At 39.8% G+C, this 24,374-nt stretch overlaps 1 protein-coding gene across 2 annotated transcripts in view; it reads left to right on the top strand.

Annotated features, from left to right (window-relative positions):
- Positions 1-23,279, top strand: part of NLN (neurolysin) — a 94,172-nt gene extending 70,893 nt beyond the window's left edge. For both annotated transcript variants that reach the window (XM_006044450.4, XM_044932467.2), the window contains 4 exons: positions 7,379-7,565; positions 8,083-8,211; positions 9,395-9,531; positions 21,348-23,279. In XM_006044450.4, the coding sequence (XP_006044512.1) occupies positions 7,379-7,565; positions 8,083-8,211; positions 9,395-9,531; positions 21,348-21,482 (588 nt within the window). In that variant the 3' untranslated portion in view covers positions 21,483-23,279. The remainder of the gene's footprint in view (positions 1-7,378; positions 7,566-8,082; positions 8,212-9,394; positions 9,532-21,347) is intronic.
- The last annotated feature ends 1,095 nt before the right edge of the window (positions 23,280-24,374 follow it).

The following is a 24,374-nucleotide window of genomic DNA, read 5'->3' as shown; positions in this document are numbered from 1 at the left end:
TTGGTCGTCTCCTAATGAGATTATCTTTGAAAAATCTCTTGTTTGTTAATCCTTTCAAATGTCCTATAATATTTTAAGATCTTTTAAAGTAATGTATTTGAAACCAGTGATCATTGCTTTTGTCTTAAAAATCACAGACAGATATCCACATATTTGCAGCTTTGTAATGATTTTAAAACCTTTTGTACCGACCTAAAGTAGATGGAACTGAAAAAGGAGTATAATAGTTTCTATGAGCAGTAATACTTCTGACTTATCTGAGAAATATATAGTGAATTTATTTATTTGCCATATATATTCAGTAGATTGTTTTTAAGATATGGCAGCCAAGTGTTTCAGTTCTCCAGGCTGGCAGTTTGCAAGTTTGATGACCAAAAGAGCTTGCTAGAGCTTGTCATAGTAATATTTAAATAGGTCAGCAGGAACATCCAGTTTTCAAACATGTAGATGGACTAGTTCAAGGTGTCTACTATCTCATCATTCAGGAGATGAGTTTCACTCCCGTCTTTGTGTTTACACTACAGGGTAGATAATTTTGGCGATAGCAGTCAGGAGGTGGCATCTCTAGTATCTGTTCCTGTTTCATGGCTTTATTGTGGTTTGGGCTGTCAGTAATTGCTGGCCTTTTGAACTTCTGTAGAAAAGAAGAGTAATGCTTCTTAACAGCTTCCATTGTGCTGTCTGTATTGGTTGTGCATTAAGAGCAATAGTGAATTTTGGACTGTTAGAGATCATTATTTTAAAGCAACACATAAGAATCCAATAAAGCCTTATTAAAGTGAAAGAAAAACTTCACATTTCAAATAATGTCAACTTCATCTAAAAACTAATATTTTGTCTGCTTTAAATATTTTGGATTACACACCATTTTAAATAAACATAGTCTATATCAGTCAGGAAGCACCCTAGTGTTATAAAAAGAGTACTGGATTAAAAAATCATTCATATATTTGTGGGCCTGGCTGTTTGACTTTTGGCACGTTTTTCAGGCAACCCACTCCAGTATTCTTGGGCTTCCCTTGTGGCTCAGCTGGTAAAGAATCCGCCTGCAATGTGGGAGACCTGCGTTTGATCCCTGGGTTGGAAAGATACCCTGGAAGGGAAAGGTTACTCACTCCAGTATTCTGGCCTAGAGAATTCCATGGACTGTATAGTCCATGGGGTCACAAAGAGTCAGACACAACTGAGCAATTTTCACTTTCAACCTCCTTGAGCCGTCTCTTTTTTTCTTACTCATAAAATGGGAACAACAGTTCTCATATATACTTCCCTGGAGTGCTGATGTGATTAAATAATGTGTGAAAAGGTACTTGGAAAAGAATAAAGTGCCATACATATCTGAAGTGTTCTTGTAACTATGCTTATATATAATTCAACTCTTTTGAAATCGATAAGTAACGCACAGGTCATAATTTAAGAAGGTTATAAAGATTGCCATGAAGAAAAGCACTGTCACTTCAGATTTAAAAGAGTTCACAAATGCCTACCCTCCATGGGTATTGGGTGAAGATCTATGGAAGGTGATTGGAAACCATCACATTTGTATTTTTGTTTTGTTTTAATGATTCCTGCCTACTTAGAAATTTGATTCCTAGAGCTAGAGCAGAATGAGCACTTTGTTTATTCATTTATTTGTTTTTTTAAAGTATCTTTTTTTTTTTGGTTGTGCCGTACAGCTTGCAGGATCTTAGTTCCCTGACCAGGGATTGAACCCAGGCCCTTGGCAGTAAGAAGGTAGAGTCCTAACCACTGGACCAGCAGGGAGTTCCCCAGTTTGAGCAATTTAGAGTATTGGCAGAGGTGGAAAGGAAATCTGGGTCCATTTATCTTCAGCATTAACACCAAGGAATAGGTACTTGGAGGAAGCTAAGGAGAGGCTTGATCAGACCAGCCAAGACTATACTGAGCAGGCCAGGAAGAATGATGGCAGCCAAGATTTACTGAGAACTGACCATGTGCCAGGCATTGTAGGCAGTGCCTTACATTCATTCTTTAATTTTATACATACAGTGTGCTCAGAAGTGGGTTGACCAATCTACTTCTATTACTATACTCTTATTGCCCCATTTTCTTTTTTTTTTTTTTAGTTCTACTAGTTTATTGCTACCAACCCACCTCCCTCCACCCCCGTCATGCATGCATGCTGAGTCATGTAACCCCATGGATTGCAGTCCACCAGGCTTCTCTGTCCATGGATTTTTCCAGGCAAGAATACTGGAATGGGCTATATTGCCCCCATTTTCAAGTGGAAAGAAACTAAGACTTAGAAAAGTTAAATGTTCACCCAGGATCTAACCACCCTGCTCCTTACCCCTCTATTTTATTGCTTGTAACTATTCTTTGCACCCCTATCCTTCTGATGGAGACAGCATTATGTCATGGGGTCTGAATTTGGGCTCCCAGGTATGGATTCCTGTTGGATGGACTTCTTTCTGAGTTTCTTCTATCAAATTCCCTCTAAATCAATCTCCTGTAAATGTGTGTGGAATGATGAGATTATGTAGTTCCACATTTCCCTTTGTGTAAGTTGACCTTTTAGGTCTCGGTCCTGAAGTCCACTCAACACCTATCAACAACCTTGTAGCCTCTGCTCCCTGCTCCCAACGCGGCAGCCTGTTATAGTTTCCAACGTCAGTGTTGGAAGCAATTTCTTTCAGGATCCATTTTTGTTATTTGAATATTTGTGTGTTTATACATATACGAGCACATAGACATATGTACATAGAATAAATGCTGAAGTCGTGAACCAAATGAGATGCCATACAACATCGTCTATTTCTCTTTGGAGACTTATTTCTTTTTATTTCCTTACTGTGTTTTCTGTGTGTGATTTCTGAAAAATAATTAGAAAAATATGTTTAAAAGAGAAATGTTATATTGACTCCTTAGAAACAGTTATCTATTGGGTCTGACATGTTGTACTAGATATGATACAGTGGGGTTCAAAAGATATAGTATCTTGAATGCCTAAAGTGTGAGGCTATGAAATGTAAGAATTAAAAAATTAAAATCAGAATATTATTAAGTAAAATGATATAAATTATATACTGATTTACTGATTGAGTATTGAAAGAAGACAAAGTAGAGAGGTGATGTTGGGTTGGGAGCTAAAAGGTCAGGTCAAGTATAAGACCAAGAGAAATCTCTTAGGGTTGTTTAAGGTTTGGGCTTCCTACAGAAACATTCTCCTCACACCTTCATTTATTTCACAAAGATTAATTGACTGTCCACAAGTTTCTGAGCATGTGCTGGATTTTGGAGGTACAGTTGTTAATAAGGGATTCATACATATAAGGTTGTTCTCAGCATTTGAGTTTGAATGGAGTGGAGTGCTCAGCCGCTCAGTCATGTCCGACTCTTTGAGACCCCGTGGACTGTGGCTCACCAGGCTCCTCTATCCATGGAATTTTCCAAGCAAGAATACTGGAGTGGGTAGCCATTCCCTTCTCCAGAGGTTCATCCCAACCCAGGGATCGAACCCATGTCTCCTCCATTGGCAGGCAGATCCTTTACCATTAGTGCCACCAAAGAAGTACTTTATATAAAAGAAATAGTAGTCAGGAAGATATAGCCAGTTTGAGGACAAACATGTGAATTTAAGTTGCAGTATTCAGGACTTCTGTAGGGAATTTCCTGGTGATGCAGTGGTTAGTACTTGGCACTCTCACTGCTGGGACCTGAGCTCTATCCCCAGTCAGGGAACTAAGATCTCACAAGCTGCACAACACAGCCAAAAAAAAGACTTCTGTAGACAATGTGTTGTTTTATATGTCTTAAATGATGATGGTAATACTGACAGGGGGAACTGTAAGGCTGTTGTGAAAGTTAACAACATGTTATTCAGGTTCTCTTTATTACTATTATTATTGCCAATGATTGCTAGGTATATGCAAAGTTAAAAGTATGACCTTTAACCCTCTGTTTATGGAAAAGCCTAGGAGACAGTGGCACTTTTCTTTTTTTAATGCCTTATTTCTTAAACTTCATCATCCCTGGATTTAGGGTTGGATCAGACAGGTCAGGACATGGAATGACTGCTAGGAAATCATTAGGGGATCACCTCAGACAGCCAGAGTCCACTCTCCTGAGCCCTGTTCTTTTCCCTAAACAGAGTACACCTATTGATTTCAGCAACTGCCTTTTTTTTGAGTTGAGATTTGCTTTCATGAAAATAACACTTTAGTTGTAAATGCTAAAAGCAACGAGTGAGTCTCTTAATTAGAATAATAGCCTATATAAGATTTGGTCCTTAGATATAACAAAGGCTCACGTAACTTGTTGAGCTTTAGTTTATATCATTTTGCTCCAGGTCTCACTGTGTTATATCCATTGAGAAACGACTGTCTGTAGCATCTCATAGGTTTAGACAGCTTTCTTCCTCTCAAAAACTTCTAACCAAACAGGAATCTAAGTTTACATTGTTTTCTAGGCTTTTATTGTCAAAGTATTTCCTGTAGCAATAAGGCTCCTGAGGTCTATATTCAACACCATTGAATTATTCATGTTGAAAACTAGAAAACACTTCTTGGGCTCTTTGGAACTCATAGTTGAAAACTGGGGTGGGAGTGATATTTGTTGGTCATCAGAAAGTAATATCATTCAAAGCCAAGCTGTTTTGCTCACCAGGCCCCCCTTCAGGCTGCCGATTCCTAAGGCTTACCCACGGTTTCTTTGTGAATGGACACAGTGACTGACTGTGGATTCCTTTCCTTTTCAAATTTAGCTATTTGCGGGGAAATTGAGCTTTTGAATTTTATAAGTTCTTTGTCCTCCTCATTTGAAAAATATTTAAATGATCTTGCCCAAAGGGCACACAGAGAAACGGCATGACTTTCAGGAAATTAGTAAGCAGTAGAGTTATTTTTAGCTTTTACTCCTAGCAAACATTTCCTTTTGTTCTTTAGAAGACATTGTTGATCTGTTCATTCATGGGCTGTGGTCTTTCCCCAACTACAGGATGGCTTCAGATAGAATAAGCCCTCTCTTCTCTACTCTGCGTGACGGAACTAGTGTTACTTCTCTTTAATTTTAACTCATGACTTACTCATTTGTTCATGTTTTTCTGCATTCTGGAGCACTGCCACTAACACATACATTTTATTGTTTGGGGTGGATTTTCCCTCTCCCCAGCAAATACGAACCAAAAAATGTTCACACATGCAGGCTGTACAAAATTTATTTATTTTTTAGTCAAAATACTGTATAGTAATAGTTGATGGTGTAATTTTGTCCTAATTTTCTGTTAGGACTTATTTTGCTGGTATAGATACCATCTTTAGAAAGTTATGCGATTAGTATTACAGAATCCCAAATCCAGGATAGATGGTTACAAAGGCTGGCCTTTACACTTCAATGTCATGTTTGATCTTTGAAAAATCTTCCAGTACTTAGAGGAAATCAGGTTTTTAAGCAAGTACACTAACACTTCACTTGTACTCTTCACATAAAGGCAAGTTTGATATAAGACTAGATCCAAAATGATTTCACCATTTTGTAAAATCATAAATTTAACTTTTTCTTCTTTGATTTTTTTCTGTAACAGAGAGAGGTATTATAGTATCCGTGATTAAAGTTGGGGTTCTGACTCAGACCGCCTGGTTTAATATCCAGGTTCGACCATTAATCTCAGTATGCCTCAATTTCCTCATCTCATAAATGGAGATTGCAATTATTATACAATTGTTTTGGAATTTAAATCAGATAATCCATGAAAAAGCCTAGCAAAACACCTAACATAGTAAAGTCTCAATAGATGTTGGCTATTATAATTATTGTATACAATTATTTTCTCCATAGTGTAGGCTGTAGTTATTTTTAGAAGATTATATACAAGAAAGAGGCAAAAACATTCAGTTTTTCTGGAGCCCTTGACTTTCTCCCTTAAGAATTTTTTATTGGAATGTCCTCAAACAGAGGTTACCCAGTTCCATTGCCTAGTGAGTTTAGTTTCCCTCGGCCTGTCAGTATTTGCGGCTCTTCATATCTAGAATCAGCACACTTATAATAGGAAGTCAAGCAAAACAGTTTTTTGCATAAAGAGAGGGAGGCCGAATGTGAGATGGCATTGACATCTGTGCCTCTGCCCTGGGCCAAAAGCAGAATGGCCCATCTGCTGCCTCCTCCGCTGGTGACGCCCCGTCCTCTGCCTTCCTTCCATTTAGAGCCCTGGGGATGATGAAGTCAGGGAGAGAAGACTGGGATGCGAAGCATCTAAAGAGGGAAGCAGGACAGAGGTTCAGGGGAAAGTAGCAGAATCACCCCCATTCTGCAGCTGACGCAGTTGGGTAAATGCTAAGCATTCCTCTACCAATAGCAATTTTACGTGAGTTCTCTGGATGATGTCAAAGCTGAAAAACACCAGCCTGTCTAGTGAATTCCCATCTTTCTGGTTAAGAGCTTTCCTGACATCTGATTCAACAATTTACTAAACTTTCCTTTTTTAAAGAAAACTTTTTTTTTTAACACTTAACTTAGAATAAGTCCTTTATTTTTACAAGGGGTACTTTAACTTCTGAGTATATCCTTTGTTTCTCTTTTCTTATAGCTGCATTAAACTCACCTCACTTACCAACTATTATACAATGCTAACTCCTACTGTAGAGGCTTCTTGTTTTAAGGTAACGTCTTCTACCCAATCTGAGAGCTACAGCTCAGGCTTTCTACAATATGGTTGTTTTAGAAACACTTGTTTAAAGCTTAAAGCACAAAACATCATACACCTGAAAGGGATATCAGTCTATAATGTTGTAATTTCACTCCTTAACTGATTTTGATGAAAACTTGAGTAGTTAAGTAATAGATTGATAAATACTCCAGAAGGCATGTACTGAGTAAACAAAAATATTCAAATAGCAAGGGGAACTAGGCTAGGGAGAGATTGTCTTAGATTATGAATGTCTTCAATTTTAATGGGAAACTTTTTTTTTTTCTGGCCACACTGCTCGGTTTGCATAATCTTAGTTTCCCCAACCAGAGATTAAACCTTCGCCCCTGGTAGTAAAAGCATTGAGTCCTAAATCACTGGACCACCAGGGATGTTCCTGGGAAATTCTTTTAAAATATTTTTACTTTCAAAGCTTAAGGTTTCTTTTAACTTAAACTAATTTTTTTCAGTTATGATTTCCAGATGATTATTTCAAGTGTGTCTGTGATTCAGAAGAATGAAATATTATTTTAATGTAGATATTTGGGGACTGTTTTTCAGGCTGCTTGGCTACTTGTTTTACTTTCATTTAAATTTGAGGTTATCTTAACCTTCATTTAAAGAGGCGGTTGACTCTTGATTCTAACTTAAGTTTTAGTGAGTCGATTATAAATCATCATCTATGTAATTTTCATTCACTGCTTTTTAAAAAAGATTTTTATGTTTACTTTCTAGACCGACTTTGCACGATTTAGTGGAACAAACGTGGAAACTGACTTCGTAGAGGTGCCATCACAAATGCTTGAGAACTGGGTGTGGGACGCTGATTCCCTCCGAAGGCTGTCTAAGCATTATAAACATGGAAGCCCTATTACAGAAGATCTGCTTGAAAAGCTTGTTGCTTCTAGACTGGTCAACACAGGTATGACTTACCATTTTAGAAAATCAGAATTGCTTCATGGAGAATTGGTGGCATCTTTTTTAGGTAAGTGGATTTATTTAGAGAAATACAGTTTCCATAGACAGAATGTGGACTGTTTGAAAAAGCAAGAGCAGCTCCAGGGCCTGGGGTCACGTCAGAAAGTGAGAAAAGCCGTGAGAAAAACACACTCCACAGACAGAGTGTAGGCCATCCCAGAAGGCAAGGGGCCTGCTGGCATCTTCTTCTATAGAACTTATTTCCTCTTTTGTAATGATAGCACCCCAGAGTGTTAACATGAGGTGGGAAGGCCACTAAGCATGTTGGAATACTGAACACTGGAATTATATCCAAGAAAAAAAGATGCATCTCCTTTTAAATCTTAAATAGAATGAGGTATCTTGCTCCAAACTTGTAATGAATACTGTTAGAATCCGTTTATGAAATCTCTGATCTTGTGATATTAGAACATGTAGTTCTCTCTTCTCCCAAACATGCACAAACATTCTTATGTTATTAGGTCTCCTGACCTTACGCCAGATTGTTTTGAGCAAAGTTGATCAGTCTCTCCACACCAACACTGCGCTGGATGCTGCAAGTGAATATGCCAAATACTGCACAGAAATTTTAGGTGTTGCAGCTACTCCAGGTATGTAAGTATACTTATCGCAGTTTCCTTCTTCCTGGGAAGCACAGGGTATACTTAACACTGCTAGAGAAGGCAGAGGGTGTCAGGCAGATTACCTAATGTAATTTATTTCTGATTTCTGAAACCAGGCCATGACTTTCAGATAAGCATACTTTTGTCCTTATGAGTTATCCTATCCAAATGTGCTTGAAGGGAAGGCGGCTCCAGCTCGGCAGCATTTTAGTGTACTCAGGCGTGAGCAATTGGCCTCCACTCAGAGCAGAGAAAGCCATTCAGTTTGGCAACATGGCCTGGCCCCGCCCTCCCTGTGTGCCCTGAGACTTCTGTAGGATTGCAGTCAGACCCTGGCACGAGGGACATTTAGAGAAAGGCACAAACTTCTACCTTGTGTCTGATTCTGCTTCCGAGGTCAGTTCAGGCAGTTTGACTCTCTAACCTGATATGATTTATGAGAATCGTGTGAGTGGGTGGGAGATGGTCAGACATACGCATTACATTTGTATTTATTGACTTCAAGCAAACATGTAGCTGTGCATGTAAACACAGCTGGAAAGGTGACTTTTTTCGATCAAAGAAACTGTTTTCTAATTGAGTCAGTCACATTTCTAGTGATAATAAAGGCCCAGGCCCCTCTCTTCCTTTTGTGATCTAGTACATGAACAGCAAACCTCGGGCCGCAGGCCTCCTTGACAGCATCCTTTCTGTAAAGTAGCCCTGGAGGTAGATTGAATTGGCAAGACCTTTTTATAGCTTTTCAGGTAAAGAGTTCTTTTTCAGTAATTATGAACCTCAAGTACCATTCTGACCCATTTTAGATATAAATGGGTGTGACAAAGAGAAGGCTCAATATTATTAGAATATTTATAAGACACATACGTGTCTAAGGGACAAGAAAGGACTGAGTTGTCTGTTGGGTGTGGACGAAGCCTCTGAAACTATCGTTAGGCATTCCAGAGCCTAGGGCCGAAACCAGCTCTGAGGTGGCGCTGTCATAGGAGAGAAGTTTGTAAACATCTTGGCCAAGGACACCCATAAGCCCTGGGAGTGCTAGAGGTGACTAGATGCAAGGACCTGGCACTGTCCCCTCCCACAGCTGGACTCCCCATAGGAAGCCTTAGCTAGCTGAGAACCTGATATTTAACATCTGACATCACATTGTTTGAAATGTATCTTTTTTTTAAAGGCACAAATATGCCAGCAACTTTTGGACATTTGGCTGGGGGGTATGATGGCCAATATTATGGATATCTTTGGAGTGAAGTGTTTTCCATGGACATGTTTTACAGCTGTTTTAAAAAAGAAGGGATAATGAATCCTGAGGTATTGTATTGTTTTGTTTTTTTCCCTCCTTTTTTTACTTCTATACTTGCCCTGTCCCCCTTAACTCCTGGTGTAAAATATTTTTTACACCTAGATTTTGAGAATAAGAGGTCTGGTAACAACTTTTAAGTTTAAAAGTCTAGCATCTTCTCACATCATCATACATCATACATTTGCTTTCTATAGGTGATTAATTCTGTAAGTTTGAAAAAAAAAAAGCCTACTGTATTTACTTGCTTACTAGCGTTCCATTATATTGCATAATTAAAATTCAAAGCTTTGTTTATGCATCTGAGCATTTATAGCTGCTAGTTTTGACATGTGCCGTACAGTGTTTTCGTTTTATAGGTTGGGAAAGAAAAGTAAACTCCTTCCTGATATAAATGATCTGCCTACGTTTTGATACACTCTACATACTTTCATTATACGTTTTCTGTGGAAGTCAGCCTTTTTCTGTGATTGGTACACGCCACCTACAACACAGAGTTTGTAACCTAAATGCCTTTGAGTAATTTAAGCTGCCTCATTAACCTGAGCCGTTCCTTCCCGTGTGCAGTGACTTGACTGCCAGGTGGCTGCCAGCCAAACCTTCCTGAGTTACAGTCCCTCTGTCTCCGTTCTTGTTGAAGACTCATCTGTCAGGTTATTTCCAGGGCTGATAATTTTCCAGTGTGTTTTTCATTCTGTTTGATGCAGAAATTAGAAGAACAAAGTGTCAAAATCAGATTCTCTGTGTGTATTTCAACCGACTTATTCTCAAAACTTTGTGTTTCTGGATTGCATACTACCTTACACATGAGCACTGAAATAATGGATGTGATGTAGGCCACCATCCCTTCTCACCAGCCTTCACCCCCAAAACACCACCTCCAGAGTACCTACATTCTATTCCATAGCCTTTCCAATCCCTTCATCGTCCATCCATCCTACCCAGGCTATTAGGTCCCTGCAAGTCTCCTTCCATCCCCTGGCAACTCCACTTAAAGAACGATCAGTCACTGGCTTGTTCTCATAAATACCCTGACTTCTGCATGACCTTCAGCCAGTATCCAGCCCTGGATTCCTCTACCATCTCATTTAGAGATGGTACCCTTGGGGTTCAGATTCCCCTTCTGCAGAATATCCTGAGGCTCCATTTGATGCCCCGCTGCAGAGTCCAGCTGTCTGGACCTCCAGTGTAACTTCACAGTCCTGCTCACTTCCCTAATTGGGGTCCCCACCACCTGTCTCCCTTTCAGCAGGTGCTCTGTCCTCTCTACTAAGGACATTAAGAGCATTGAAAGTGAGTACCTTCATCTTCAATATTTAACTTCTTCCCTCCTGTCTCAGAAGATGGGTGTGTGATACTAAGACTCACTGGTTTACCATCTCAGGAAAAAAACTTACCACTGACTGATAATCTCAGTGCTACCACTCAGTCGTTCTTGCTTTCACAGCCTACTGTCTTGGTGTAAGAAACAGTTTCTGCACACCTCTGCTTCCAGACTTTTGCCTCCACCAACTGAATTGGAAAGTTGTTACCCTCCCCTCCAGAGTAACCACTGATGATCCAGTTGCAACTCTCAAAGGCCCTCATCTACCTTTTGTCTTGTTTTATTCCTGCTTCTCGGTATTCCTGTCTTTGTCACAGCCCTTAGCTAAGCAAACAGATCCCGTCTGTATTTCCCAGAACTCTCAGCCTGGCAGCCAGATTTCTGTGTTCCCTTGGGTCTTTCTTCCTTCACAAATTTATTCATTCTGCTTCTTCCACCTAAAATCTATGCCTTCCTTGTCTGCGCCTCTCCAGAACTCTGCCGTTCATAAAGGCCCTATTCAAACGGCCACTCATTTATGAAGTCTTCCAGATCACTGAAACCAGAAGTGATCTTTCCATCCTCTGAACAGAAGAGTGAACTTGGGCATGGAATATACAGTCTCAATAAGCTTTTTCTTGTGTCTGGAATGTTTAATATAATTATCTTACAGAATAACAAGATCAGGTTATAAACTATTTTGTACCATAGAATGTGAATTCTGATTTTAAAATACGCATTTAGAAAAAAGTACATCAAAATATTGTCAGTTATTATCTTTGGTAAGTTTATGATTGTTCAGTATTTTCCTGTACTTTCTATAGAGCGTTTCCTTATGTTTACATAGAGCATGGATTATTGTAGAAATCAGAAAACCGTGTTTAAAGAGACACAAGGTCCAGGTATGTAAGAGTATAATTGTGACCTCCACTGGCTCTTAAGTCATTGGCGAGGCTTCCTGGCACAAGTACTACATCACCTCTTTCATCTCCTCTACTCCACTCACTTGACCACACCTTCGGGAGCCTCCACTCCTCCTCTGCTCTTCCAGCTGTCACGGTAACAGCCAAAGTACTGATTCCAGTGGATCCCAGGGAACCCGCAGTTCCGGCAGGAGGGATCCCTGCCATCATGTGTCTGTGTGCCTCCTTTCTTCTCAGGCTTCACTGCTTGGCAGCCTGACTGCTCTTAATTCAGACAAAAGGGCAGGGTTGAACGTGGAGGAAGCAAGATCCCATACAACCTGGAGTTGCCTTGTGGTGTCAAAACCTGTTTTAAGTTTGACTGAAATTCTAGATTCCGCTGTGCCAGGAAGTTGGCTTTAATCCCTTCTTTTCTCCTTCCTGTTAAATACTCTGGAACATCATGTCGTTTCCTGCTCCTCTGCTGTTACAGCAATAGTGAGTCCGGCTCCAGAGGCCAAGAAGAATCCACTGCACCCACCCTCACACTCTTCAATTCAGATATCCATTTATTTAAAAACTAACACTTTGGAATAACAATCCTGTTCTACAGAAGCATCTGTCATTATTACAACTATGTCATGATGAAGGGAAAGAATTTTTGTGGTATGAAGAAGTACTGAATTTGATCTGAAGCTGTGGGAATCAGAGCAGGCACAATATATCATACAGTCTTGTTGTCTCAAGACCCCTCACCCTCCCCAGTACATATATTTGGAGCATTTTGAGAAAATAGCAGGGTGGCCCTTCAAGGAGTCAGTACCTGCTTTTCTTAGTCCCCAAGCTCTAGAGAGGCTGGGAGCTGAAAGATCATGTATTGTTGACATTATTGTTCATGGTCATTAGTATCAACAGAAGAACATCGCCAGGCCTCACCTCTGTAACCTCTTACCATCCTGCAAAGCCTGGGGTCTGAGAACCATTTTAGATCTCAACAAGCAGAACCGCAGAAAGTGTGCAACTTACTGGGAAAACAGTAGTAGGAGGAGTCGAATATAAGCCTGCAGTCTTCTGTGCCCTACGTGTTAGCAACAAAATATTTTATAGTACTGTTGTTTGATAGCCTCTATCAAAGGTTTAGAAGTGGCTCCTTACCTAAAATAGCCTGAAAGTTTGCTTCCTCAGGTTTTATCTCTAATTTTCTATGATCTTCATCTTAACTGTATAGTTTGTTAAATATAACAGTATCTTTAGCTTTTACTTTTTCGACTCATCTCTTAAATAACTATGGAAGGGAGCTACTTGGGAGTAACAGTTTACCAGCAAACTCTAGGAGCTCTTTCAGGATCCCTTTAAGGTTCCGAAACGTGGTTTCAAAATCCAGCAGCTAATCGTAGGGTTGAAGGAATGAGGGCATTTTAACAAGGGCCATTTCTTTTTATAATGCAACTTCATTGTGGGAAAATTTCCTAAAAAGTAATAGACATGCAGATTCAAAGGCAATTATATTGTTAAGCTAGAATTATGTTCCTCCTCTTCTGCATTTAGAGTAATTGCTAAGCTTGGTTTTTTTCCATTAGTGAAGAAGATTACAGCCAAGTATCACATGCAGAAATGAATACTGAGAAAGTCAAAGATAGTGAAGTATAACTGTCCACAGTGCCATAAGGAAGTACCTAGATCTTACATACAATAATGGACAGAGAAACATATAAAGAATCTTGGCTAAACAGGAAGAAGAATTACGTGCCGGGGACTTGCCTGGTGGTCCAGTGGTTAAGCTCCGTGCTTCCACTGCAGGGGGCACAGATTTGGTCCCTGATCAGATGGGAACTGAGATCCCACATGCCGTATGATACAGCTAAAAAACTAAAGAGGAAAATTACGTGATAAAGTGTATTATAAAGCTAAGTATTCCAGGGCCTAGGCCCAATTTCTGCTTAAATGCGTTGCTAAGAGAGAACATGAAATTTCCTCTCCTGATGGGCCTTACAAATGGATTAAATTTCAGCTTCTCTGACCTACCACCCCAAAGCTAATTTTTCTTACACTTCAACTTTTTCTAACAGCATTAAATTCTGCCTGATTTAAGGGAAAAAGGAAGGAAATGGGGTTGATGTCCAACCTACTTCTTGAATATTTTCAATGCCAGACCTTCTAAGCCTTGAATTCCAACCAGCTGGAAGCAGTTTTTCTTCCTTTTTGTGTTCTTCCAGCCCTTCTTTGTGTTTCTGTTAGAACTCTAGAAATCTGCCTTGCTAATTATCTATTTCTTTATCTCACCTTCTGGATTATGAGGCTTTTGTAATAGGAACTGTTTTATTCATCTTAGTGTTCATCCTCTGTATCGAAATACTTACATTGCTGGACCCAACTGGCAGCTCCCCGACCTGCTTCCTCTGATCTGTTCCCCTAATACATGGGACTGGCCAGGCTGCCCTTTTTTTCTCCAGATCTCTTCCCTCCCCATAAATATTTACTCATCCCTCCTCACAAATTGAAACTTCGCTCAAGTTTTCCAAATGACCTCTTTGAGTCAAGGGGCGATTCCGATGCTGTTCTCTCTGACTACCAACACCAGTCTTTCACCTTCTCCCTCCTTCCTGTTTGTCGTCAAAGGTATTCTTTTTCCCACTCACAACCTCCGCACCCTCACTCATAGAAAACAAAGGAAGTGCTGCGGGGAAGAAGTGTACAGATGAGCTATGGAAGGACAGATTTCAATATCCAGTGTAAAAGCGGGCTGGTGAGCCTGTTAGGCGCCTGGCTGTCATCGCTTGTCCTTGGGCGGATGCTCTCTGCCCTGATGCCTGCTACTCAGAGCAGGAGGAGACACCGGACTCTACTGCCTAGACGCAGTCACAGGAAGCAGGAGGAAGGGAGGGTTGGAAGGCCGGGGGAGCTCGCGTGTGCTCCTGCAGAGAAGCCAGAGGTGGCACGAGACCCAGACTGCTTCCCATTTATGTGTTCTCGTAGACGATGGGTGTCCTTCACTCAGATAATTATGAGTGCTCAAAGAAAGGGAAAGGGCATGGCAACCCACTGCAGTATTCTTGCCTGGAGAATCCCACGGACAGAGGAGCCTGGCAGGCTACAGTCCATGGGGTCACAAAGAGTCGGACACGACTGAGCGACTAACACACACATAAGGGCTTCCCTTGGTGGCTCAGATGGTGAAGCATCTGCCTACAATGAAGGAGACCCGGGTTCCATCCTTGGGTCAGGAAGATCCCCTGGAGAAGAGAATAGCTACCCACTCCAGTATTCTTGCCTGGAGAATTCTATGGACAGAGGAGCCTGGCAGGCAACAGTCCATGGGGTCACAAAGAGTCAGACATGGTTGAGCAGCTAACACAAGATTATTGCATAAAGTGAGTGCCTTGTCTCTCCTACTTAGTATTCCTGAGTCAGACTCAGTCATGTCTGACTCTTTGCGACCCCATGGACTGTATTAACCCACCAGGCTCCTCTGTCCATGGAATTTTTCGAGTAAGAATACTGGAATGAATTCCCATTTCCCACTCCAAGGGGCCTTCCCTACCCAGGAATTGAAACCCCTCTCTTGTGTCTCCTGCATTGGCAGGCAGATTCTTTACCACTGCATCACCTGGGAAGTCCACTTAGTATACTGTTGTATACTAAGTATACACTATAGAATACTAGTATACTTAGTATAATATTTTATACTAATAGTGGAAATGAAGTCTCTTGTGCTTTTTTCTAGCTTTGTTAGGAGACAGAACTAATTTTAAGGAAATGCTGAAACAGGAATGCATCTGTTTCCCTGACTATATATGAGTAACTGAACTTAGGGACAGTATGAGAAAGAAAATGAAAGGAGAGGTAGATGACGACTCAGGTTTGTTGAATACCACCATCTAGCAGGAAAGATTCTAGGGAGCAGGCAAGGTGCTAAAACCATTGCTCAGATTCCTCATATACTGAGGGAGGTAGGCATATTCCCACCTTACAGATAAGGGAACTAAGGCCCAAGGCCACATAGCTGAGGATGAAGCCAAGATTTTAACCTGGGCCTGATTCCAAAATTCTTGATCTTGCTTTAAAAAACATCAATGTTGAGGATTTGCCTGGTGGTCCAGTGGTTAAGACTCTGTGCTTCTACTGCAGAGGACACAGGTTCGATCCCTGCTTGGGGAACTAAGATCCTGCATGCTGTGGGGAGCAGCCAAAAATAAAGAAATCTGAACATATTTTTTTAAAAAGAAAGAAAGAAACCATCAGTATTACAGAGGATTTACACAGTTGCCAAAAGATACATGTTAACCTTCCAGGAGTAAAAACCACAGAGGTGACCGATGATAATTTTCCCTTCCCTAAATGACTAACAGGAGCGCTTACTCTATACAGACCCTCCTGCAGGGGTTTTCAAGCATGGAAGTTTCTAGTGGTTGTCTTAGAGCTTCTCTTCCTGCTTTGCTCACAGTTATGGTTCCTCCATTATATAAACAGAGGAGAACCACTCACACCACAGACTCTGTCCACCTGTAGCATTTGTCTCCCAGACAGCGTTCTCCCACCCAGGGAACCAGTACCTTCCTAACACACAAATTCACTTAACTGTTTTTTTGTTTGTTTGTTTGTTTAAAGAAAAGCAAGATCCTATTACCAAAATGACTCTTAAACTCTTCTTCAAACTTCATTGCCAAGGAAATGAAACTATTAAGAGACCATTGCTCTGTAATTCAGGAAATTGAATCAAGTTGTGTGGAGCTGTAAGCAGGGGAGGACCTGTGCTGTTCTGAGCCACGTACTGTGAGACTAAACAGTGCCCAGCTGTACAGTGACTTTACCACCAAGGGAGATGAGAACCGGCTCTTCACAGCAGCGTGCAGCCTCTCTAAACCTTGCTGCTCTTCACTGTCCACAGTTACAGTTCTTGGTGCAAAACGAGAATATTCTGGCAGATGTCCACATTTGGGTGATTTTTTTAACTTTAAAATTTTCATTATTTTTCCTATAGTTGTGCAATAAAATACACCTTTTTAAAAGACTCTCAGATCTTGAGCATTAAGAATTTCTGCAGGTAAATACTAATAATTGCGGCTGCATGATAGGTTCAAGAGGGTTGACTGTACTCTTGTCTCAAATATTAGTATGTATTGAAAATATTTCCATAATAAATGGCTTAAATTATTTTTATGTTCAGATCAATTTAATTCACATTTTCTAAGTTCCTATACTGCTTCACGCAGGGAGAACAGCCCTTCCTTCCCCCACACCACCCCACCTACTGATTTGCTGTTGTTCAGTTGCTCAGTTGTGTCCAACGCTTTGTGACCCCAATGACTGCAGCACACCAGGCTTCCCTGTCCTTCACTGTCTCCCAGAGTTTGCTCAGACTCACGTCCTTTGAGTTGGTGATGCCATCCAACCACCTCATCCTCTGTCATTCCCTTCTCCTCCTGCCTTCAGTCTTTCCCAGCATCTGATTCTTTTCCAGTGAGTCAGTTCCTTGCATCAAGTGGCCAAAGTTTTGGAGCTTCAGCTTCATCATGAGTTCTTCCAGTGAATATTCAGGGTTGATTTCCTTTAGGATTGATTGGTTTGATCTCTTTGCTGTCCAGGGGACTCTCAGGAGTCTTCTCTAGTACCACAGTTCAGAGGCATCAATTCTTTGGTACTTAGCCTTTTTTATTTTTCAGCTCTCACATCTGTACATGACTACTGGAAAAACCATAGCTTTGACCATACAGGCATTTATAGGCAAAGTAATGTCTCTCCTTTTTAATACACTGTCTAGGTTTATCATTTCTTTTCTTCCAAGGAGCAAACATCTTTTAATTTCCTGATTGCAGTCACCATCTGAAGTGATTTTGGAGCCCAAGAAAATAGTCTGTCACTGTTTGCATTGTTTCCCCATCTATTTGCCATGAAGTGATGGGATCGGATGCCATGATCCTTGTTTTTTGAATGTTGTTTTTTTCACTCTCCTATTTCACCTTCATTAAGAAGCTCTTTAATTCCTCTTTGCTTTCTTCTATAAGGGTGGTGTCATCTGCATATCTGAGGTTATTAATATAATATAATAGTCTTGATTCCAGCTTGTGCTTCATCCAGCCCAGCATTTCGCATGGTGTACTCTGCATAGACGTTAAATAAGCAGGGTGACAATACACAGGCTTGACATACTCCTTTCCCAATTTGGAACCAGTCTGTTGTTCCATGTCCAGTTCTAACTGTTACTTCTTGACTTGCATACAGGTTTCACAGGAGGCAGGTAAGGTGATCTGGTTTTCCTATCTCTAAGAATTTTACACAGTTTGTTGTGATCTGCACAGTCAAAGGCTTTATCATAGTCAATGAAGCAGAAGTAGATGTTTTTTTGGAATTCTCTAGCTTTTTCTTGATCCAATGGATGTTGGCAATTTGATCTCTGGTTCCTCTGCCTTTTCTAAATCCAACTTGTACATCTGAAAGTTATCGGTTCACATACTTTTGATGCCTAGCTTGAAGGATTTTGAGCATTACTTTGCTAGCATGTGAAATGAATGCACTTGTGGTAGTTTAAAGATTCTTTGGCATTGCCCTTGTTTGGGGCAATGAAAACTGACCTTTTCCAGTCTTGTGGCAACTGCTGAGTTTTCCCGATTTGCTGGCATATTGAGTGCAGTAGTTTAACGTCATCGTCTTTTAGAGTTTGAATTAGCTCAGCTGGAATTCCATCACCTCCACTAGCTTTGTTTGTACTGATGCTTCCAAGGCCCACTTGACCTCACACCAGGAGGCTGGCTCTAGGTGTGTGATCACACCATCATGGTTATCCAGTTCGTTAAGATCTTTTTTGTATAGTTCTTCTGTGTATTTTTCCCACATTTTCTTAATATCTTCTCTTTCTGTTAGGTCCATACCATTTCTGTCCTTTATTTGCATGAAATGTTCCCTTGGTATCTTTTATTTTCTTGAAGAGATCTCTAGTCTTCCCATTCTATTGTTTTCCTCTATTTCTTTGCCTCGTTCACTTTAAAAGGCTCTCTGATCTCTCCTTGCTATTCTCTGGAGCTCTGCATTCAGATGGGTATATCTTTCCTTTTCTCCTTTGCCTTTTGCTTCTATTCTTTCTCAGCTATTTGGAAGGCCTCCTTAGACAACCATTTTGCCTTTTTGCATTTCTTTTTCTTGGGGATGGTTTTGATCACTGCCTCTTTTACAGTGTTATGAACCTCCGTCCATAGTTCTTCAGGCACTCTGTTTATCAGATCTAGTCCCATGAACCTATTTCACTTCCACTGTATAATCATAAGAGATTTGATTTAGGTCATACCTGAATGGCCTAGTGGTTTTCCCTACGTTCTTCAATTTACATCTGAATTTTGCAGTAAGGAGTTCATGATCTGAGCCACAGTCAGCCCCAGTCTTGTTTTAGCTGACTGTATGGAGCTTCTCCATCTTTGGCTACAAAGAATATAATCAGTCTGATTTCAGTATTAACCATCTGGTGATGTTCATGTGTAGGGTTGTCTTGTGTTGTTGGCTACTCTATAGGTATGGGGCCTAGAACAAAGATGACCCTTAGAGGGGCTTGTTAGACAGTGTTCTAGTATGACACTGAAGAAGTGGTAGAAACCTTCTTGCCTTATTTACAAGTTTTGAATAAATTTTCTTAAAAAGGAGGGGCCTGTAATCACTCATAATGGACTTCCTGAAAATCCTGGTAATGACAGTTTAAAAGATATGTCATTTCGTGCTTGGTCACAGCAATTAATTACTTTTTTAATAGTGATCTAGAACCTAAAATGCAAATGATGGCTATTCTTATTACAGACTTTATTATTCTAAAAAGTAGCAGATCAGAGATCTTGAGCCCAGTACAGCTTACCCCTTCCCTTTTTTTCATTGCCCAACGTCTCTAAATTTGACCAGTGTTAAATCAGTGGATTAGGTAAGGTTTAGTTAGTTACACTCATGTTTTAGGATCTAGATCACTATTGAAACAGTAATTAATTGCTCCAGAACAAACAAGAAATGACACATCTTTTTTTTTCTTTCTCAAGGAAATTAAATCTAGCTCTAAACTGTCACTACCAGGGTTTTCAGGAAGTCCATTATCAGTGATTGCAGGTGCCTCCTTTTTAAGAGAATTTATTCAAAACCTGTAAATAAGGCAACAGGTTGCTACCGCTTCTTCAGTGTCATGCTAGAACCTTGTTCAACAAGCCCCTCTCGGGTTGATCTCTTGCATTCTAGGCCTCAGACCTGTAGAGCTACTGAGCGCTTGAAATGTGGCCAGTGCTATTGAAGAATTGAGACGTGCTGTAAATGTAAAAAACACACTAGATTTTGAAGACATACCACAAAAAATAAATCCCAATAATTGATACGTGTTGAAAGGATAATATTACAGACCTCCTGGTTTAAATAAAATATTAAAATTAATTTTACCTATTTTCTTCTCTTTTTAAACATGATTTCCAGAAATTTTTAAGTTATACATGTGGCTCACATTATATTTCTACTGGACAGTGCTCTCCAGAGTTTATGGAAAGTAACTTCATTTCACTAATTGTTTACTCCTGATTAAGACTCATCTGTGAGGTTAGCTGTGTGCTTATAGATCATTAATAAGTTTCAGATGATTTCTGTTTATAGTCAAAACCTGAAAAGTTGTTTTGTGTGTGTGTGACCCTTGTAGGACTTTAAGTAGTTTTGTATCTAACTTGGTAGATTTCCTTCATCAACATTTTATTTTCTTTAACAGTTTGACTAGACATCTCTGATGGTTGTACCAAACAGAATCATTGTCATAAGTCAAAAATGAGGTTACTTTTGTTTCTGGAAATTCTCAAGCTATTTATGTACTCAGGGAGGCCATTAGTAGCTGTTCAAATGATTTAATGGATATAAATTTGCATCTTAACCCTGAACTGTTTTATAGGTAGATTTAGAATTAAGCTTCATTGAATTGTCTTGCCTTTCAAAAGGACAGTGAAAAGGAAGTGAAAATATTGAATAATGCTGATACTGAATTTCAGTTGTTTTCTTTCACTTTATCTGCTTATGTATTTGTGTAAATAAAGGCAGAGGAACTGTTGTATGCTTTACACTTCTAGACCTTGTCCCCAGCAAATTTACAAAGGTCTTCCTTCCTCGTGTGGAGCCCACAAAACTGTGGGACATGGGTTGTGGCCTTACCCCCACCCATAAGGAAGAAGAGTTTTTTTTATGAGGCCTTCATAAAGATATGGCAGAAATTGTTTTGACAGCAGCAGCTGGGCTACTGTTTCCAGGTACACACAGTCCCTGTTTGTAGCCTAATTGAACTCCTGTTTTGCTAACTCTTTCGAAATCACATTTTAGATGGGGTAGCAAATAGAAGACTGTTTAAGCTTCCATTTGGCTATTTTTTGTTTGTCTGTTTGCTCATATTGTCAGCATGCTGCTGAGGATCTAAGGAGACGAGACAGTAATAAAGGGAAGTGTGGAAGACCGGAGGTCTAAGCTCCAGATCTCTTAGCTACCAAAGTAAATAAATACTACAAAGCTGTAGTCTAGGGGAAGGAGAACATCCAGAATAAAGCTAAAGTCCCTTTTTTTCCTCTTTTGCATCTAGAGATTTGGAAAATTGCTATAACCATGAATTATTAGGCATGCTTTATTTTATTAGGTTGGAATGAAATACAGAAACCTGATCCTGAAACCTGGGGGATCTCTGGACGGCATGGACATGCTCCAAAATTTCTTGACACGTGAGCCAAACCAAAAAGCGTTTCTAATGAGCCGAGGCCTCCCTGCTCCGTGAACTGGGGCTCTTTGGGAGCCATCCATGTCTGGAGGACAAGCGACATCACCACGTGTTACTGGCCTGGAAACTGAAGGGAGTTTTGCAGATGAAAATGTAGATTTCTATTAACTTCCTTTTGTTTTTTAATTTGAAAAATTATACAGATGTAAATGGAATTCTAAATACTTTGACCTAAGAAAAGATGTGTTAGAAAATAATTGTACTATAAACTTTCATAAAAATGGATGTGATTTCTTTTTATAAAAGTTTCATATGAATCCAATTTGATTTTTTTACAATTATAATCTAGATAATATAATGTAAGAGGGCTAAGAATTTTTTAATTGAATCATATACATTATCTACTTTGATCCTTCTTATATCTCAAAGTTTTATACTTGGGATTTCTCAGCTGATAAATGAATCACGTTCCTCTGATAAATATTTTCTCAGAGCCTTGCATCCATTTTAACTCTCTATCTCCCAGTAAAGTGTGACCTCTTTGCCTGCATATCTCTGGGCCAGGGGACTATGCCTCAGTAATGCATGTATCTTTGTATTTCAGGCCTCATGATTTCCAACTTTCCGCCACACTTGATTAATGTTCTTCTAATTGGTTTAGTCTTTCCTGTCTGATGTCCAGTCAGAGAGTACCAAAAAATGAGTTTTAGCTGAAATGGCCTAATGTATATTATGAGTTTTAATCTCAAGTTAGAGTATTTGAGATCTTGGCTTAGAGGTTCATTTCCACTTCAGCATATAAGATTGTCATGTTTACCAGTTAGAACACTAAAGCAAATCTAAGATTATTTTTCTCTTCTCGGGTTTCTGGTAAACAGCAAGGTCTTTGCCTCCTTTACTCTGCTCCTCACCTGAAGTGGCAGGTAAATTATCACAAAGGCCTGTCTCGAGTGCTACAGGAAGAGAGCTGAACTGAAGCATAAAAAGTCCAGAAACCCCAGGAAATGAGTGGATTCTGCACAGGAGTCTGTGAGGACGGCCGCTCCAGTGTTACGTGTGCTTCAGCTCAGCCATGGGGAAGAGGCCCCTCTGCGGCTTGTTTCATCTGGTGATTTTAAGCGAGCCTTTGGAGCTCTTTAGCTCTCTTTCCTGTGGGCCTAAATTTGAATTTGCAAACCAGGAAACTTACATACTTACTTTTCCTCTAGGAGTCTACTCAATGAGGAAAGCAAAATAGGATAATAAAAAAAATTTTTTAATTAAAAACTAACTTGGAATGTATGCATCTGTTAGGACTTCTAATTGTTTCCCAGTATGTACTGAGGTATGACTCTGCCGGCCAGGGACAAAATTAGAACCTTTCCATTCTCTAATCCAAATGGACTTTGTGCTAAATAAAAAGATATTATGCTGCATAGTCAAATTATAGACAGCAGGAAAAATCAAGAGCTGTAGTGACACACAAGAAAATTCAGATTATTATTGTCAAGCAAAATACCCTAAACATCCCAGGAAATCCCAGCCTCCCTTCTGAGACAATTGCCTGGCCCTCTCACCCCCATATTCATCCCGTGTCATCATCTCCGGTCCTTAAAACTGTTGTTTTTGTTTTGTTTTGGTTCTTTTTTTTTTTGGTCTTAGCAACGTATGGTACTTTTTTCATATCTTTTTTTTTCCCCAGACTGTTGTGTTTTCCAGTTTCAGGCAAAAACTCTCTTCAGCTTTTTCTATTGCCCAGTGTGTCTCCTTAACAACAATAACTTTTATCATTTTAAATCTTATTTCATGCGGAAAAACTAATATTTGGTATGGAAAAGTCTACACACAATAAAATTACATTATTATCCAAGAAAATGAATTCACATTTCTTTTATACTTTAATGTTAAAACTGAAATGTATAAGAAAATGGAAGTACTGTGGTATTCTTTTTATTTAGGGTTCACATCTGATATTTAAAATCTATCAAAGAACATAATGTCTACCAACAGATGAATGGGTAAAGAAGATCACACACACACACACACACACACACAGAGGAATACTGCTGCTGCTGCTGCTAAGTCGCTTCAGTCGTGTCTGACTCTGTGTGACCCCATAGACGGCAGCCCACCAGGCTCCCCCGTCCCTGGGATTCTCCAGGTAAGAACACTGGAGTGGGTTGCCATTTCCTTCTCCAATGCATGAAAGGGAAAAGTGAAAGTGAAGTCGTTCAGTCGTGTCCGACTCTTCGCGACCCCATGGACTGCAGCCCACCAGGCTCCTCCATCCATGGGATTCTGCAGGCAGGAGCACTGGAGTGGGTGCCGTCGCCTTCTCCATACAGATGTATAACTGAGTCATTTTACTGTACAGCAGAAATTAACACAAGTAACAAATCACAAGAAGTAGTAAATCAACTATACTTGAATAAAAATTTAAAAATTACCAAATAACAGCAATAGAAGCAAACACTCGTCAAGAAATATTCTCTAGCATAATTCAAATTAAAGACCTGGTTTTTAAGCCTTTTTGAATGTGGCCAACCATTTCTTGTTCTTTTTTTCCCCCTAGATCTGCACATAGAGTGTTGGTGAGTGTTCTGAATGGTGGAAAACTATAAAAATTGTAATTGACCAACCTACACTTTAGATTTATGGACTAAGACACATATAATAAGGTATCTCTCAGTTATTGAAACAGGAGATTTGGACCTGTTTCAGGTTTTCAGGAAGTCGTTAGTTCACTGAGGGCAGGTTCTTAAACATCTCAGGTGTAGTATGCCTGGTTCCATTTTAAGATGCAACAAAGAAGAGAAAGAAAAGTGCTAATGTGATGCCACTTAATACAGATTTTTTCCCCTTCTAATACAAATGTTGCATGTTACCTAGATAAAGAACTGAAAATTATCTTGAGTAGTTACACCAAAATCTTGCCTTCTTAAACTCTTATAATGAAGGATAGATATCTGT

Source organism: Bubalus bubalis, chromosome 19, assembly GCF_019923935.1.
Source record: "Bubalus bubalis isolate 160015118507 breed Murrah chromosome 19, NDDB_SH_1, whole genome shotgun sequence".
NCBI classification, from domain to species: Eukaryota; Metazoa; Chordata; class Mammalia; order Artiodactyla; family Bovidae; genus Bubalus; species Bubalus bubalis.
Note: the sequence above shows the minus strand (reverse complement) of the source record. Positions and strands in the feature narration are given on the sequence as shown.